Source organism: Neolamprologus brichardi, chromosome 15, assembly GCF_056152115.1.
Source record: "Neolamprologus brichardi isolate AB-2024 chromosome 15, ASM5615211v1, whole genome shotgun sequence".
Taxonomy (NCBI): domain Eukaryota; kingdom Metazoa; phylum Chordata; class Actinopteri; order Cichliformes; family Cichlidae; genus Neolamprologus; species Neolamprologus brichardi.
The window spans coordinates 6925287-6941606 of NC_142118.1; the positions used below are offsets into that span (position 1 = coordinate 6925287).

The 16320-nt window shown below is 40.0% G+C and overlaps 2 protein-coding genes across 2 annotated transcripts; one reads left to right on the forward strand and one right to left on the reverse strand.

Moving 5' to 3' along the window:
* Positions 1-564: 564 nt before the first annotated feature.
* cenpw (centromere protein W) lies at positions 565-1763 on the reverse strand. Its single transcript, XM_006797240.3, has 3 exons — positions 1580-1763; positions 1386-1499; positions 565-747 (listed from the first exon to the last, which is right to left on the reverse strand). The coding sequence occupies exons 1-3, from the start codon at positions 1664-1666 to the stop codon at positions 721-723; spliced, it is 228 nt and encodes a 75-aa protein (XP_006797303.1). The 5' UTR covers positions 1667-1763; the 3' UTR covers positions 565-720.
* Positions 1764-4588: 2825 nt separating this feature from the next.
* LOC102793290 (E3 ubiquitin-protein ligase rnf146-like) lies at positions 4589-7862 on the forward strand. Its single transcript, XM_006797239.3, has 2 exons — positions 4589-4773; positions 5345-7862. The coding sequence occupies exon 2, from the start codon at positions 5346-5348 to the stop codon at positions 6414-6416; it is 1071 nt and encodes a 356-aa protein (XP_006797302.2). The 5' UTR covers positions 4589-4773; position 5345; the 3' UTR covers positions 6417-7862.
* The last annotated feature ends 8458 nt before the right edge of the window (positions 7863-16320 follow it).

Here is a 16320-nt window from a genome sequence, read left to right on the forward strand (position 1 = left end):
AGGGTGCCGGTTGAGCAAACATGACACTCTTTTCATTAATAACTTAGCAGATACTGTAAAAGAACAATCAGGCACTTTTACGACTTTTGGCTCACTATGAGGAACCCTGTGGTGACCTGGAACCAGCAGGATATCACTTCATCACACTAATACATGTAGTGTGAAGAAGTGAGGAATTTGAAGAGGCTGTGAATCATGGGATATGATGGGAGAACAAAACAGCATCTTAAGAGACTTGAGAGAGCTCATCTGTACACATACAGCTTTTTAAAACCTTATTTTGGGGTCAAGTCAGCAAACTTAATCAGGTCTGATCAGGATTGACTGGTGATTATGTATATGCAGGTTTGATGAATCACTGGCCACTGAAATTTAACTACATTTAAGTAGGGAGTTATTTAATTTGGCTTCCAAATGAATGCCCAAATAACTGCCTGCAGGCATTTCAATGTGGACTTTCTAAAGGAATTTGCTCCCAAATGTTTTCAGACAAGAATAAAAAATTGTGTTCTATATTTTAAGTTGTCATACATAAATTAGGCAGTGTAAAATTCATGAATGTTTAATACAGAACAATTAAAGGACAGTGTTTACTTGCACGGAAATATAATTTAAAAAACTCAAAAAAGGGATTTCAGCTCAAAACAAGACATTAAAAATATGAAAGAATATTGCTACTGCCTTCCAAAATAATGTGTATGATGCTCTTCACCGTCTTCATCATCCTCTCGCCTTTTTCAATACTTTCTGTAAAGAAAGAACGGGAAAATTTTAGAGTGAGCTCAATTTGACACAACACTGAAATTTCTAACTTCTGTACAGTACGTTTAAAATATCTTTAATAACATGAAGAAGTGCCAGCATACTGAGGGAATAAAATTATGGCTGTTTTATGTAGTTTCAATTACAATGATTAAAAGAAAAACTTCATAATGTAACAAGATGATAGCTGTTATTATTTTACAGTAACAGAAACTACCTAGCGTCGAGCAATTCTTTAAAAGTCTTTGAAATGCTAACATATGATTTGATTGTGTGTGCAGAGAAATAATATGTTTGTTTATTTTAATATTAAATAATATGTATTTTCTGCTGTAAGGGCTGATTTATATATCAGTTATTCAATCAAGACCCCTCCAAAAAGGGGAAAAAAAAACGTAGTTTACTTTTACATTTAGTGCTTTACAGTTATATACAGTGATGGAAATATTTAAAATAATTAGATCTCTAATTTTAAGGTTGTTTCGTTAAACGGAGAGACAGAACCAAACGATTAATCTGGAATCAATAGATTAACTAATGGTTTACTAATGAATAGTAAATCTCTAATCACTGGTTGATTACATGATTGTGTTGTTAATGCAGTGCTGTGAACATAAACCGACCTTGGAGACTGCCCTGACGTGCTGAGCTCTGATCGTCGCAGATTTCTCCTCAAACGCTTTGGCCTTCGCCTCTTCAGCCAGGCTGTTCAGGAACAGCAGTGTCAGCAGTTCGATCTGAGCACACAGGAGCAAAAACCAGCTGTTATTTAGCGTCGCTCATCTACCGGTCAGCTGCGGACAAAGCGATAGCCTACCATCGCCTCTGACGCCGGCCTCACGTTTATGTTGCCCTTCGCCTTCGTCTTAATTGTACTTTTCAGTCTGGGCGCTTTGTTCAACATGTCGATGAAGTTTCTCTGTGAAACAAAAAAGACACACCCCACGAAAAACGTTTGTTTACGTTTTCTAATCTCCCGCTTTGTTAACTTCCGGTTTAGATTCTTCTTCGTGGTCTTATAAGCCGTTTGCCTCCTTGTTTGTTACATCCGCGCCATCTAGAGTTTCATATTCATTACTGTGCAAAGCAGTAAATGCTTTCTCACCTTGTATTTTAACATACCAACACATAAATAAATAGATAAATAAATAAAAAGGGTAGAAGATTTAAGGCAAACATGACAAAATACTAGGGTTGAGACTTTGACTGTTTAGATAGATAAAAGTAAAAGTAACATGCCCATGGTGGAGATCTTATAATTTGATGTAGAGAAATTTATAAATTCAACAATAATAAAATAACATAATAAAAGCGAAGTTAAATAATTTTTAAGTAAGTGAAAATATTGGCATAAAAATAATATGTACAGTACAGGAAACAGCAGCAAGAAGATATAATACATACATTTGTAAATGTATGTAGAAAAGTATGTCCTGATAGGTGTGTTCACCTGTCACAAAAAAATCTGTTTGGTTTGTTTGTTTTTTTATATTACAGTTTTTCTGTTTTTCTATTAATTTTAACTTTTTTTTTTCTTTTTACCTCTACAAATGAGGCATCTTCTGTGTAAAAATGCACAAATGTGCATACATTTCCAATAAAGAAGTAAGCAAGCAAGTAAACAAACAATTACAAGATACCATAAGAAATGAATCACTTTTCCACCATTTTGGGATAGAAATGTTCTATTAATCAGCCCTTAAAGTATAAATAACACAAATAACACACAGTAAATAAGCAAACAAACAAAAGCTGGAAAGGGTAGAGAAAAACAAACTAAGTGATAGCACCATGAAAGTTCATCAATGTATTTCCTTTTTAAATGTTCTGCATAGATTTGCACATGGGGCAGATCTGGTGTGGCTGCACACCGTACACAAACAAAAGAGTGTTTCACAGAAAAAGAGGGCTTCATTGAACCTGTATATTATTTTGGTTTGGTATGTTGTACACAATTTTACAAGCAAAATGTTCAAAAAATGCCTGTATATGGTAACCCCTGCTCACACTTGTCAGAGATCAGGAAGTGCGCCATCAGAAAGAGACTCAGGAGCAGCCTGTAATGAGTTAAAAGAAGCCTCTTCTAAACCATTTGATCTCATCCTTCTTTTGGCTGCCTTTCAGGGGTCACCACAGTGGATCAACTCACCTCTTTTTTAGCATCCTCCTCTATCATACCAGCCCTCTGAATGTCAATTCAATTTTATTTTATTTATATAGTGCCAAATCACAACAACAGTCGCCTCAAGCTGCTTGAAGGTCCTCCTTCACTACATCGTTGAATCTCCCGTGTCTTCCTTTTTTTCCCCTCCTGCCTTGCAGCTCCATCTTTAGCATCCGTTGTTGAATTTATGCACTAATGTGCTCTTTCATCTAAAAGAAGCCAGATTTTTCTATACAGTCCACAGTTATGACTGAAGTGGATGGATATGACTAACTTTATTAAAGTGCTTGTGTACATCTTCATCTGGACATGCTTGTATGTTAGCTATTAATTTCCAAGGTTCATCTGTGCTTCAGTTTATGCCTCACTAGAACACTACTCTTTTGGGGACTAAAATCAGCACAAGAGCCTGGGGCAAGTATGGGGCAAATTATACTTTCACATTTAATGATGAAAACTTTGCGTTTGTGCTTGTTAGAAGCTCAAAATGGCTGAGAAACGCAAAATGTTTAATGCATACAAAAGATGCACCAGTGCTGTGGATTCCCTAAACACTTCAAAGTTCTCCATGCACTGAGATAAGCCACAAAACCGACACCAACTCCCACCCACCATGGATCTCCCTGAAAACAAAAGTGCCTCAAACATGACCCTAAGGATCTTCTATTATGCCAGTGGTTTTAATCCTAACGTTGCTGCTGATTGGTTTATATTTACAGTTTGTAATTTTGTCATCCTGTGTGTCTATCTCTCATTCGTGTGCAATAATTTCACCGTTTTCCTACTGAACTGTTAACACAGATAATAAAGTTCAGATAATTTGATTATATTTGCAATATTATTTAGCAAATACAATCACCAGATGTAGCAACTGCATGAAAATGTTATAGAATCACTGCCATTCTACGGCTGCAGGACATTTTCTGTGCCACTGATGAATGTGAAACTAATCCCTGCACAAAATATTAAAACATGCATTTGTTGTATAAATGACATTTGACCTCAGACAAAATGTGAACCATGTTAAACTTTTTTCTAAACATATTTTAATCCCTTGATGCCAAGCTAGTGCATTATATTTGAGACATGACTTTTTGAGGCTTCATTAGTGTGATTTTTTTTCTTTGCCTGGTAAACCTAAATAAAGACATTTTTAAGACAAAAGCTAGATGTCGCAAATATTATGCAAATTTAAAGGCATATATGCAAATTACTTTTTGATTATTTCTTTAAAAATGTGTTTGAGCTGGGTGTTAACACCATAGGGAATGAGTATTCAGTATGTATATCTTTGACTTGATGAGTAAGAATTTATCAAACAATAGTTTTTTAACTCTGGGTTCAGTTTTTTAGAGTTCTGGTAACAGGGTTGCGCCAAGCACAACACACAGTAACTACAATGTCTAATTAAAAGTGAAAATCTTATACCTGAGTAGGACAAATGGTTTTTTTTAGGTTTATTATTTGTTTTTCTTAAGTAAATCGCAGTTATTTAAAAAAAAAAAATTAAATAAAGTTAGTTCTTTTTTAAGGTGTACAACATACTAAACCATAACTCTTTACAGGTTTAATGAAGCCCTCTTTTACTGTGAAATACACTCCTTTTTTTACCTACTTTGTGCAGCCACACACACCAGATCTACACAACATATGTATCACCGCTGGAAAGTGTTTGCAGCACATCCAGCAGTACTGAAGTTAGCTGGGCAGGGCACAGAGCTCAACTAACGTAGCAACACAGTCATTTCCTGTCATACATAACTTCATAACCAAATATAAATGCAGCTGTGGAAATATCTCAACCTGGCCTTCAGCTGAGGACGCTTCTCGAGGTATCCCAAGTTCAGGTGAGTATATTTATAGGCAACTTTAGCAGCCCGGAGACACACTGACAGCTAGCAGGCTAGCTACATGCACTGCTGGAGCTAGCAGGCTAACTTTGGCTGAATGAATGATTTAACTTATCCGACTGTAAATTGGTTACAGTCACAAAAGCAATGCCAGAGTTTAACATTATGACAAGTAGTTTTATATCTGTTTATGCAACTTGGGGCTGAAAAGCTGACGTTAGCACAACAGTAGCCTAGCTGGGTGGCTACATTAGCTCTGCCAAACAGAGAGGCCTTTGTTGTTCGATTTGCAGACCGATAAAGTCACGAGAAGTATGCTGGCCTGTCTGTTGTTTGTAATATTTAGGCTTTCAAAGCTACAGTTATTTGGGAAGTAATGTTCAAAGGGGGATATTTGCCCTGAAAACAGTCTTGTGCTATATGCGAACGAGGGCGTTCCCAGAAGTGTCAGCAGAGCAGCGCATGCTAACTTGGGCTGCATTCCCATGTTTTTGTCAGTGAGTCACTAAATCTGTTTAGCTTGCAGCATGCATGTCCCATCAGCTGTGCTGTGACTCTCTCCCTGCAGCATGGCAGGCTGTGGAGAAGTGGACCTCTCAGCAAACGCCCTGCGACCTTCCAAGCTCATTGAGGAAGTGGGAGATGCTGCCTCCACCAGCACCAGCACTACCCCAGAGTGTGCCATCTGCCTGCAGAGCTGCGTCCATCCTGTACGCCTCCCCTGCTGCCATGTCTTCTGCTTCCTGTGCGTGAAAGGTGCCTCCTGGCATAGCAAGCGCTGTGCTCTCTGCCGACAGGAAATCCCTGAGGACTTCCTGGAGCGGCCCGTTCTCCTGTCACCTGAAGAACTGAAGGCAGCGGCTTCTGGGTTGAGCCGAAGCGGGGGAGTAGGAGGTGAATCCTGCGGAGACTATGCATGGTACTATGAAGGACGCAACGGTTGGTGGCAGTACGATGAGAGGACAAGCCGAGAGCTAGAGGAGGCCTTCGCCAAGGGCAGAAAGAGCACAGAGATGCTGATTGCGGGGTTTCTTTATGTGGCTGATCTGGAAAACATGGTCCAGTACCGCAGAAATGAGCATGGTCGCAGGCGCAAGATAAAGAGGGACATTCTAGATATTCCTAAAAAGGGGGTGGCGGGATTAAGGTTAGACCCTGAACCTACCCCTGTTCCTGCTTTACCTGTCATTGCTCCGGCAGCAACAGAGCGTGTCAGCTCAGCTGATGGATCGGACTCTGCTGGCCAATCGCCGTCTTCCTTTCCTGTTATTGTGTCTTGCCCCCCTGTTAGACCTCAAACACTCCTGGGGCGTCATCATCTCACCAGTCCTATGTCTCTGTCACCTTCGACCCTGGAGGCATCTTTTTCTCAGCTTCTAATCAGCCAGCCTGAGGGTGAAGAGGTGGAAGGCGATGACGAGCTTCAGATGTATGAATCTGCATCTGGCAACAGTGAGAGTGAGGACGAGAAGGAGTGCGAGAGAGATCGAGAAGAATCAGTGGCACGAAGAAGACATAGGCAGAGGCCGCTAAGAGAGATCCAGCCAACCAGAGTCCCTCCAAGGGGCAGGCCTTCTAGCTCTACACTCAGTCTCCGCTCACGTAGTCCTGATGGGCAGTGCACTGTGACAGAAGTGTGACTGGGACATTTGAAAAGTTCTCAAACTCTCCTCAGTTCAGCAAAAAAGTTTAAAAACCAGTATGCATCTTTAAAAGATCCCATGGATGGAGCAATACCTTTTGAATGTGCTGTTACCTGTGTCACTGGGTGATTAACCTGTTGACTGATGTGCCAAACATTATCCTGAAATTATTGTTGGAATAATTAAAATTCTCCCTCCACTTTAATGTAAACTTCATTCTGTCGGTGGCCCTGTGTCTGTTGAGCTGTGTTCAGACCAAATTCATGAAAATATAGAGAGTAGTAAAAGCGAGAAGAAGGATGCAGGCAGTAGCTGGAATCAGGTCCTCCAGTTTTGAGAGAGTTTAGAGAATCCATTTTATGACTCTTAGCAAAATTTCCACTGAAGTTGTAATGCAAGTAATTCAGCTTGCAGACTTGCATACTTTCCCCAGTTCATGTCACCTGAAGCAAATTAACATTTTTACATAGATATTATATGAAATTGCTACGTGTGGGATAATGTAATAGCTAACATCATCATAACACCTCTGATATGGGTTGATCTCTCATGTTACCTTTGTTGTAGTCCTCTCTCATGAGCAGAAACAACTAAAACCTTAGAAAGGAATATAATTTTTTTTTATGGTCGTTGTTATAGTCGTACACAGTTTGCAGTTCATGGCTCGGTGGTTATGCAACAGCAGGCTTGTTCCTAAAACAAAAAAGTGAGGTGCTTTAGAAAGCTATCCAGTCTATAATCTACCATAAGCTCACTGCCTTATCATAAGATGTGACAGCGTAATACAGCCCTTTTGAAATTCAATGATTCTCTATTTAGCAATTTTGAGCTCATTGTTAATGTGGCTGATTTATGTATATCTAAATGTTTTTTCCTCTTTTCTCCATTTTTAGAGTGATGGTTTAAAAAATCAAGCCTAAAATGTAGCAAAAGTTACAGAGGATTGAAACTGCTTACTTGCTGTGATGATTAGGTTTTTTTTTAAGCTTAATCGGGATCTAATTATTAGCTATTTAAATTTGAGTTTCTGTGTGTGTGCGTGCACGTGTGTGTATTAGAGGAGGGAGGCCATGTTTCCCCCTGGTTTAGTGTGATAGTCTTATTTGATAATGATGTGTTTTTTCTTTTGTTGTGAGCACTGTTGGGTGTTGAAAAGCTATTGGCAGAACCACTGGAAAGTGTTGGGTTATATATGTAGAGAGACACATTTGGATTTCTATTTCTTGTCACAGGGCTACTATCAAAGCTTTGGCATTGACGTGTACTTGAATGAGCTCACACTGTCCTCACAAGCTCTGTCACCCTCACGACGCCTTCCCTCCCCATGTTCTTACTTCAGCTTTTACGTTTTTGCTGTACCTGTCTTACTGAAGTCTGAATGTTTCCCTTGTGGTGTTTTTGTCAAGTTATTAAAATTGTTTATCTGTGATTTAAAGTCACATGATGGGGTGTTCGTTTTCTTTTATGATGGATGAATATGTAATTCAGTGCATTAGAGGATTGTGGGATGACTGGAAGCTCTGATCCATGGACTTGTTTGTAAGGAGTGTCCTGAATTTAATCTGTTTCAAGTGTCCACAAGATGGAGGTGTTGCTCAGATTTCTGAAACCTTTAAGCAGCTCCATACCCATACCCACCCATACAGACTGGGTGGTTGAAACCTTGCCCGTGATGCAACTAAGAGTATTTTTGTGCCTATTGTGAATAATAACATTTTTAACATTGGAATTACTAACTCAAGCATACATTGTACTGGAAAGTTCCTGAATTCAGCTGCAGTTTGCGTCAAAAGTAAATACTTGAGTTTTTATTTAACATTTATTTGTTCTTAAATGATTAAGAATCTTAAGTGGACAGAAATATTCATTTGTGTGTTTAAAATCATTACTGCCTTTTCTATAATCCATGAGCAACATGTAAATTTATTTGTATAAATTCTGGGTTCCCTGCACATTTTTCAGTAAAATTGAGCTGATCCAATCCAAAACATCAACTTATTCACAGCCTTTAAAAGGTACAAACAGACTAACGGTTAACACCACTGCACTCCCACTGTATCTCCATCAAAGTCTTGCTCACATTTGCTTTGATGCATTAGTCTGTATGCATCACTAAAGGCTGTGACTTAAACACTGGGCTCCGGACCCTTCTGCCCTTTGGATTTATTTATATGATGCTCTGAAACCCCACCAAAGCCGCTGAGCTGCAGCATTTGCCAAGTGAAGAAAACCGCAGGCTTGATGCGTGCAGTTGGACTGTGACTTGAATTAGAAACATGGCTCTGTGGGCCAGACTTTGTCTGTGTCTTTTCAGAGCTTTCTCAGAGATGTGTGCACTTTTTAGTCAGTGGCGATGGTGGCCAGATGTCGTGTTTCTGTTCCTGGGTAAAATCATTTTCATCTGCAGCCTGGAAAATAAGTGAATGCATTTTTTTTTTTTTTTTTTTTTGAAAAAAAGCACATCTTCATTCTTTCAGCCGTTTTGGAAAGCATTCAAACACAATTTTGTATACTTTATCAAGTTGTAAATGGGTAAAAACTTAACACTCAGTTTGTAGTTTTTAGTCATGTTAACAGTTAAACAAAAAAAACTTCTGACCATGATAAGTGACTATGTAAGGTGTGTTATGTTTCAGGAGTTGAGCAAGAACTAGCTGTCACTCTAAAAGGGCTTCAGGAGTCCTCTGCAGAGACAGGAAAACCTGCTCATAGATACCCACCATCATACAGGCCTTTATGGCAAATAAGCCAGATAGAGGATACCCTGATTGGAATACAAATGACTTGCTATTCATATGTGTTGGCAGGCTCCATTCTGTTTCTGGCAATGGTTAGCACTAAAGAAATACAAGGAAAATATGGAATCACCACACTTAGAGGATGCTCATTTAGCTGTTTGACTTTATGAAATACACAAAGTCAATATGACAAAAACATTTTTGTATTCAAATGCTGGACATTCTGACTTCATGAAACATCAGCGTTTTGACAGAACTGTAAGAAATGTGATCAAATGAAAACCAGAAAACAATGAAAATGAAGCATGGCCTGTGAATGTTCAGAAGTTAATCATAAATTCGTATTGGCTGAAGAGTTTAATCTGATAAAAAAAAAAAAAAAACATCCATTCTGGCTCCAAGTTTATCCATCAACTGCTCTTTGAGAAAGTTGGACTCAGTTTGATTGAGAAAATTGCTTTTATTAGTAAAGTCCATACATTAATCAGGGGTGTCAGGCTTTGATGTTTTTCTGTTTTTGTTGATAATGGTTTAACTTTGGATCTGGACAGAAATATTCCATTAATTAAAAATAATTATATATAATAGTTGTTCACAGATCATCTACCTCCATGTCACGCCATTCCTAGCTTCCTATTCTGTCACACCGACCTTCTGCGTGTCCTCCTTCACTGCATCCATGAATCTTTTCATCATTCTTTGCCCAGTATATCCAGCTAAAGTACTCATTTTTAATATCGCTATCTTGACTGAACATCCTCCAAGTGTGGTGACTGCAAATCTTTGCCAGGAGTTGCATCACCAAGCATCTTCAAGCTGTGGAGGTGCAGTTCAGCAAAATGCGCAGGGATCCAGCTAAAGAGTTTCTGAAAGAAATGACCTGAGTGCAACAGTGCAGTTATCAATATAGCAGTGAGCCTCACTACAACACTACAGTTGAGTGCATATCAAGAAAGTGTGCCTGAATCCTGTGGTGCCAAGAGATGTACCCCCGCAAAATTAAAGCTTTAAATACTGCGTAACACTGACAGATTGATGGGTAGACTGGGCCTTACCACCTTCTGAGGTCAGTATATTTCCTTTTCTTTTCCCTTTTATGTGTATTGCAAAAAATAATATTCACCAAAGTATCACGTGTTGCTGAGAAGGTAGTTTATGGTGAGTTTTATGATTTTCTTGTTCTCTAAAAATACCTTCCAGCTGTAGCCGACAACCAAACCAATACAGTAAATCAGTTTTCCACATAACTGAAACACAACGCCTGCTTGGAACCGAGAGGCTCCGCAAGCTCAGGAGTATATCTATGGGTGCTTGTCACCACAACCAGTTGCATTTACATTACATGCAATTTGATCTATTGTTTCTATGAAAATATTGATTCCAGTAGCTTTAAATTTTTTGGAGACCTATACCTGAACACAGCTGATACTAGTCTTGTGTGTGTTCCATTCATTTACACATGAAGGCTAAACTCTGTCAAGTACTTAAAAAAATTCGCATTACCTCACCACTGTAGCAGTGTATTCTTTTCTGACTGATATATTTTTGTGCAACAGTCAAAACATCATAAATATAATCTCTGAACAACTAATGTGATGCACATGAATAATAACGTATATCTTACATTGTGCTCTTTTGCTTTTGCACAGAAACAGAGACTGTGTTTAGATTGAACATATATTGAGGAACATCTGCTGGGGCGGAAGATGAGATGTGACATTAGCGTGAAAATAGCATGAAGGACAAATGAAGAAGAGCAGACATGATGTTGACATAGAAACAAAGATGTCTTTCTGAATTCATCTTTTTTAAAACCTGACTGAGTCTCATTGCATCCATGATGAGAGGTCATGGCTACTTCTGGTCTGGGCATGCACTATATGATATGGCTATTGCTGAGTGCAGGCAGACAGACGGGAGACAAGCCTGCTATATGTTTTCAGACACGTAGCTGCCCTCTAACGATCTCATGTGAACCTCATATACTGGTCAAATGCCTTCTGTAGCCTAACTTTTCACACTACATAAAATACATACCCTGTCTCCAATACATCCACAAATAGTCTCGTCATACAACTCTCGCCACCCTGAGGCCCAAAGTGGAGCATTGTTATTGTGGGGATTGTTTCTAACCTTATTTTGTTGAACATGGTGGATTGGTTGAGTCCATTAAATACAAGCTCAGGTTTTCTTATACAAATTCTATTGAATATTAAAATGTTTATTTTGTAAGAGAATAAAAGATGTTAGTACACTGTTTAGACTGTTACAAGAACCATTAGCATGTGGCCTCTGTCTTGCAGCTGTGCATGATGTGTCTATGCATATATGCACAGTAGGTCATCAGTATTTCTAACCATAATGCAGAGATTCACAGACAAGGTACCTCACTCATGCAGGAGCCAAGAATGACTTCACTTCTACTGTAACGCTCATCGACCTAACACCATTAGCCTATCAAGTAACATGCCTCACTAAGCCCAGTGCTACTGAACCATTTATAACAGTGACGTATCACATTATTACTATGAAGATCGTAAAGTTTATATTATGAGTCTTCTCCATTTCTCAAAACAGTTTAATGTGATTGCACACTGTATTTTCCGCTTGGTGTCTACATGCTACCAAATGAAGGCTAAAGGGAGAACTAGACAGGTTAGTACTGAGCTGACAGTTTAAGGTACTGATATTAGCTTTTGCACAGGAAGAAATGTTCTTTAGAGATCTAGCTGCTCTCTAGTTTATACAGTGGGGGAAATAATTATGTGGTCATCCAATGAATTTGTAAGTTTGCCCTCTTCTAAATAAATTAAATGAAAAATGAAAGTTTCATTTCAATGGAGAGAAACACAATATCAACCAAAAATCCACATTAACAAAGTTACATAAAAGATTGTTCCTTCTGGGGTGAGAATGATCACGAGAAAGGTGGTAGAACACTCTAAAACTCCCCTGTAGCTTGTTAATGATCTAATGACATTCGGGATCACAGTGACCAAGAATGCCATTAATAATACACTAGACTGCAATAGACTGAATCTTCCAGTGGCTGCAAGGTCACTCTGCTTTTAGGTGAACAAATAAATGATTCAGAAAGAGCTTGAAAGAAAGTGCTGTGGTCAGATGAAATCAAAATTGGGCTCTTTGGTTTTAGAAATGCTGAGTATGACCCAAAGAACACCATCCCCACAGTCAAGCAAGGGTTGGAAACATGCTTTGGTGTCGTTTTCCACTAATGGTACAGAACGATTTTACCAAAATCAGGGGCCAATGGACGGAGCCATGTAGCATAAAATCTTGGTTGAGAATCTTTCTTCAGGGGAAAAAGTCCATGACAACATTGTACCAATGCATTACTGCAGTCAACAGCAGCAGCCAGGTGCATGTACCTGCAAAACAGACGACATTCTTTGGTGATGTGTATGTCCAGGAACCTTCATCTGACGCGAACATGAGCACATGAATGGGCCACAGGCCAGTCCTGCAGCCATGTTGCCGCTCCCACTGACCACCAAATTAAAATTGGTCATTCGTCACACAATAAATGGACCACTATAGTCACCTCTGCCAAGCAACACCAGCTAATCCCACGAGAGCGCCCCGCTCTTGTTTTGAAAGACGACCCTCGTGGGTCGTCTTTCAAAGGGGAGATATTTGGGCCCCATTCTATTTTAATGAAGGGTTCTGGAATTTTCAAGAACACTTTAGGCTCCCCCCTGGCTGTCCTTAATGGTCCAACCTCTTGTACTGCTGCACTCATCATCTGGCATTTGAGACGGCTGGTTCAATGGACAGATGCAGGCACACTGACAGTTTGGACAGGTGGACGAAGATAGAGCAGAACAAACTGTGACACCACCTCCAGTCTAACGGGACATTTTGTGCCATATGGTTAAAAGGAGCACAAAATGGAAGCGTGGAGCAGTGGAATTTGAAATTACACCTCTGGCCTAACAGAGTTGACCCTCAAATTCATAATTTAGGCTGTCAACACTCCTGGGAGATGTACAGCAGCTTTGAAATCCATTTTTTGCGTGTTATCGATACAGGGATTCGAGAGGAGCAGGCTCAGCAGCTGCTGAAAATGTGTGAATTCTTATCACCCAATATCTTTGAGAGACAAGAAGATAACTTCATTTACATATGTGTGACAGGAAATTTCAGGTTCGCATAGATCTCTGAAAGAGCATTTAGCAAAAGGTCTGAAAAGACTGAACAAAACAGGTGTCAGTCGAACCCTGCTTGTTTCTGCAGCTGCGCGCTCACGTGTGCAGTGGCAGGTGGATGCCAATGAGAGGACAGAGACATGCCTGTTGTTTGAGACATGCAAACATTTCTTGTCTCTTAAATTTTAACACGAGAAATCCAGCTATATAATGCAATGAGAGAGCGTGTGAAAACGGCTGTAAAACGGCTCAGTTTCAGCTGATCTGTCCTCCTTTACGCTTATTTTGGCCCGGCTGCTCTCCTGTTCACAATTTTGTGAGATGAACTCAAAATTAATGACTGTCAACTATTTTGAGTCTGTAGCAGGAGCAACTGACACGTGCTGGGGATTTCATTGAAGACTCCCCAAGCCCAGCTTTAGAGAGGCGGGACAGGGGTGGAGAGCAGAGGACAGAGGACAGGACAGGCTAAGAAGTGACAGGAAGGAATGTGAGATTCTCACATTCTTAAGACATCTAAGAAAACATTATGCCATCAACCAGGGACTCAGTGAGATATATTTAACACTTGTAATAGGCATTTTTCCACAGCGGAAATCCTGGCATGCGTTCTGTGGAAAGGTAACATTAAAAACAACCACATTCCTTTTATGTGACCCAGTTTCTTGGTCTTCTTGTTGTGGATGCTGAAAAATTACTGGAAATAAGAACTAAAACTGGCACATGTGCACATAGAACATCATCAGTCCTCACACAGAGGGATGGAAGACCTTTTCTTCTAGATAATCCCTGTTTTAGATGAGCTCTGGCATTAAAAGTCATCACATGTACAGCAAAAATAGTTGTGTGTGCAAATTATGCATATCATAGATCATTTTAACCACTTTCTGATTGGAGACTGCAAGATAAACAAAGGTGTTTTAAAAATATTGATGCCTCAGTTCCATCAGGAAGACATCTGTAATTTTATTAATTACACCTTCGCCATCAACTGGTAGTGGCAGATGTCTGGTGCTACGGGAGGTTTCTTCCTGTTAAAAGGGAGTTTTTTGTTCCCACTGTCACCAAGCATTTACTCATATGGGGTCATCTGATTGTTGGTGTTTTCTCTCTATTGTATGGTCTTCACCTTGCAGTAAAGAGCATCATGACATGACCGTGGCTGACTGTGATATGCTGTAAAAACGATGCCTAAGAGTGATGCTTCTAGCAAGCAGGATTTATTTTTGAATAAAGCTAATATTAACTAGTTTTCCAGACATTGATTTAGACCAGTTGTAAATTGGTCTGTAAAACTTTTTTTCTTTTACCTTTTCTTTTTAGTCCAAGATTACGCTCAGTCCAAGTCTGGATAAATATCTGAAAGACTGATACACGTGTTTTCTCTTAACAGAGGTGAGGATAGATGTAAATGTTGGCAATCACTGCCACAGGTTCGATTCTCTAAGGGGGTACAAGTGCTGCCTTGTCTGGGCTGCTCCCAGGATCTCAACACACACGCATATACACAATATCAAACCATTGAAAAAGGGCAGTTCAGCACTGTACATGTGTCATGAATGAATGTGTTTGGCATTTTTATAGCATATAATAAAAGTTGCATAACTCGTAAAGTAGTTGCGTAAAGTAGAGGCTGTCCAAGGTGTGATGATGTAAAACTAAAAGTATCTTTTAGTGGGCGTAACCCCCTTGGGTGTGTTAACTTGGTTGCTGACGTCAAGTAAGCCAAGGCGACACTTCAGCTGTCTGCTCCTGTGTTCTCTTCCTTTCTCCCCATGGGCATGTGTCTGCTTCTGCTCACATGAATAGCCTTTCCAGTGGAGAGCATGTTGTGCCAGGCTCTGCCATGCTGTGCCGGTCTGATAGCAGTGTCTTTCATTCAGGGAGGCAGGGATAAAGGGGGAGCAGGCTGGACTAGGAGGGTGAAGAAGGAGAAGACGTACATGGCAAAGAACACTGCTTTTTCACGCTTTCTACTGCGGATTTCCTGTTTAAAAGCTCGCCTATGCAGGTGGGAGGTCGAGTTAGTAGCGGGCCTGATGAGGGTAGCGGAGATGGCCAGCTGTCATGCAACATGTGGAGGTGCCAACCTGTAAGACGGGCTGTCATTTACTCACACAAAGAACCTGGAAGCAGAGGCGGGAAGACCAATGAGTAATGCTGTAACAGGGATACAGGAAGAGAGATGTCATTTTGAAACCAGACAGAGGAATGATAAGGGGAACTATTCTAATGTGCCTAAAAAAGCAAAACACACACAGACACACACAAATGAACCCAAAAACCACAAAATAAAATTACTTTAAAAAAAGAAAATGAGTGAGGGGCAAAATTATGTCCCAGATGACGAGTTGAATCTATAGGCATTTCTACCTGAGGAGGCAGAAAAGGAGATAAATAAGATAAAAGATAAAGAGCTAAGGAGACAGAGTGAGGAGCCAAAACTCCCTTCCTACTTTTTATTTATACTCCTAAAGACAGCAGGATAAGATTTCTGGCACCAAAACACACGTCACGCTTGCTATTTCTGTCTGAGGTGCCACATAGCACTGAGAGGTTGGGTGACAGGCATGAAATGAAACACAGGCCCAAGAGTCTTCCACGCACCCATGCAGCTTTTTAAATGACATTTCACACTTCAAATACCCTGTAAAATGGGGCAAAAGGCGTAGCAGGGCACGGACATATGTGCATACGTCTAAAAATGATATTGGTTGGTGCAGAAACTGTGTGATATGAATGCTTTTTTTTATGTAATGCAAATGTTCTTTCAGCGCCAGTGTGTAAACTTGTGAGTGTGTCAATGTGTTTCCTTCCTCTGCCCCAAAGCAGGTGTCAGGTGCCCCAGAGGTTGTTGATGAGAGAATGATGAGGTGAGAAACACAAAGCATGCGACGTCATCTCTGGCCGTGCCGCACGCTGAATATCCCGACAATGGCAGGTAACGTAACTGCCCTTGATCGGACGCTGCACGGTGTTTATGTGCTTAACAGCATC

Coding starts and splice junctions, on each gene's coding strand:
- cenpw (XM_006797240.3), bottom strand. CDS start 1,666: ATGTTGAACAAAGCGCCCAGACTGAAAAGTACAATTAAGACGAAGGCG. Junction 1,500..1,579: donor GGCCGGCGTCAGAGGCGATG/GTAGGCTATCGC, acceptor CTGTGTGCTCAG/ATCGAACTGCTGACACTGCT. Junction 748..1,385: donor ACGTCAGGGCAGTCTCCAAG/GTCGGTTTATGT, acceptor CTTTCTTTACAG/AAAGTATTGAAAAAGGCGAG.
- LOC102793290 (XM_006797239.3), top strand. CDS start 5,346: ATGGCAGGCTGTGGAGAAGTGGACCTCTCAGCAAACGCCCTGCGACCT.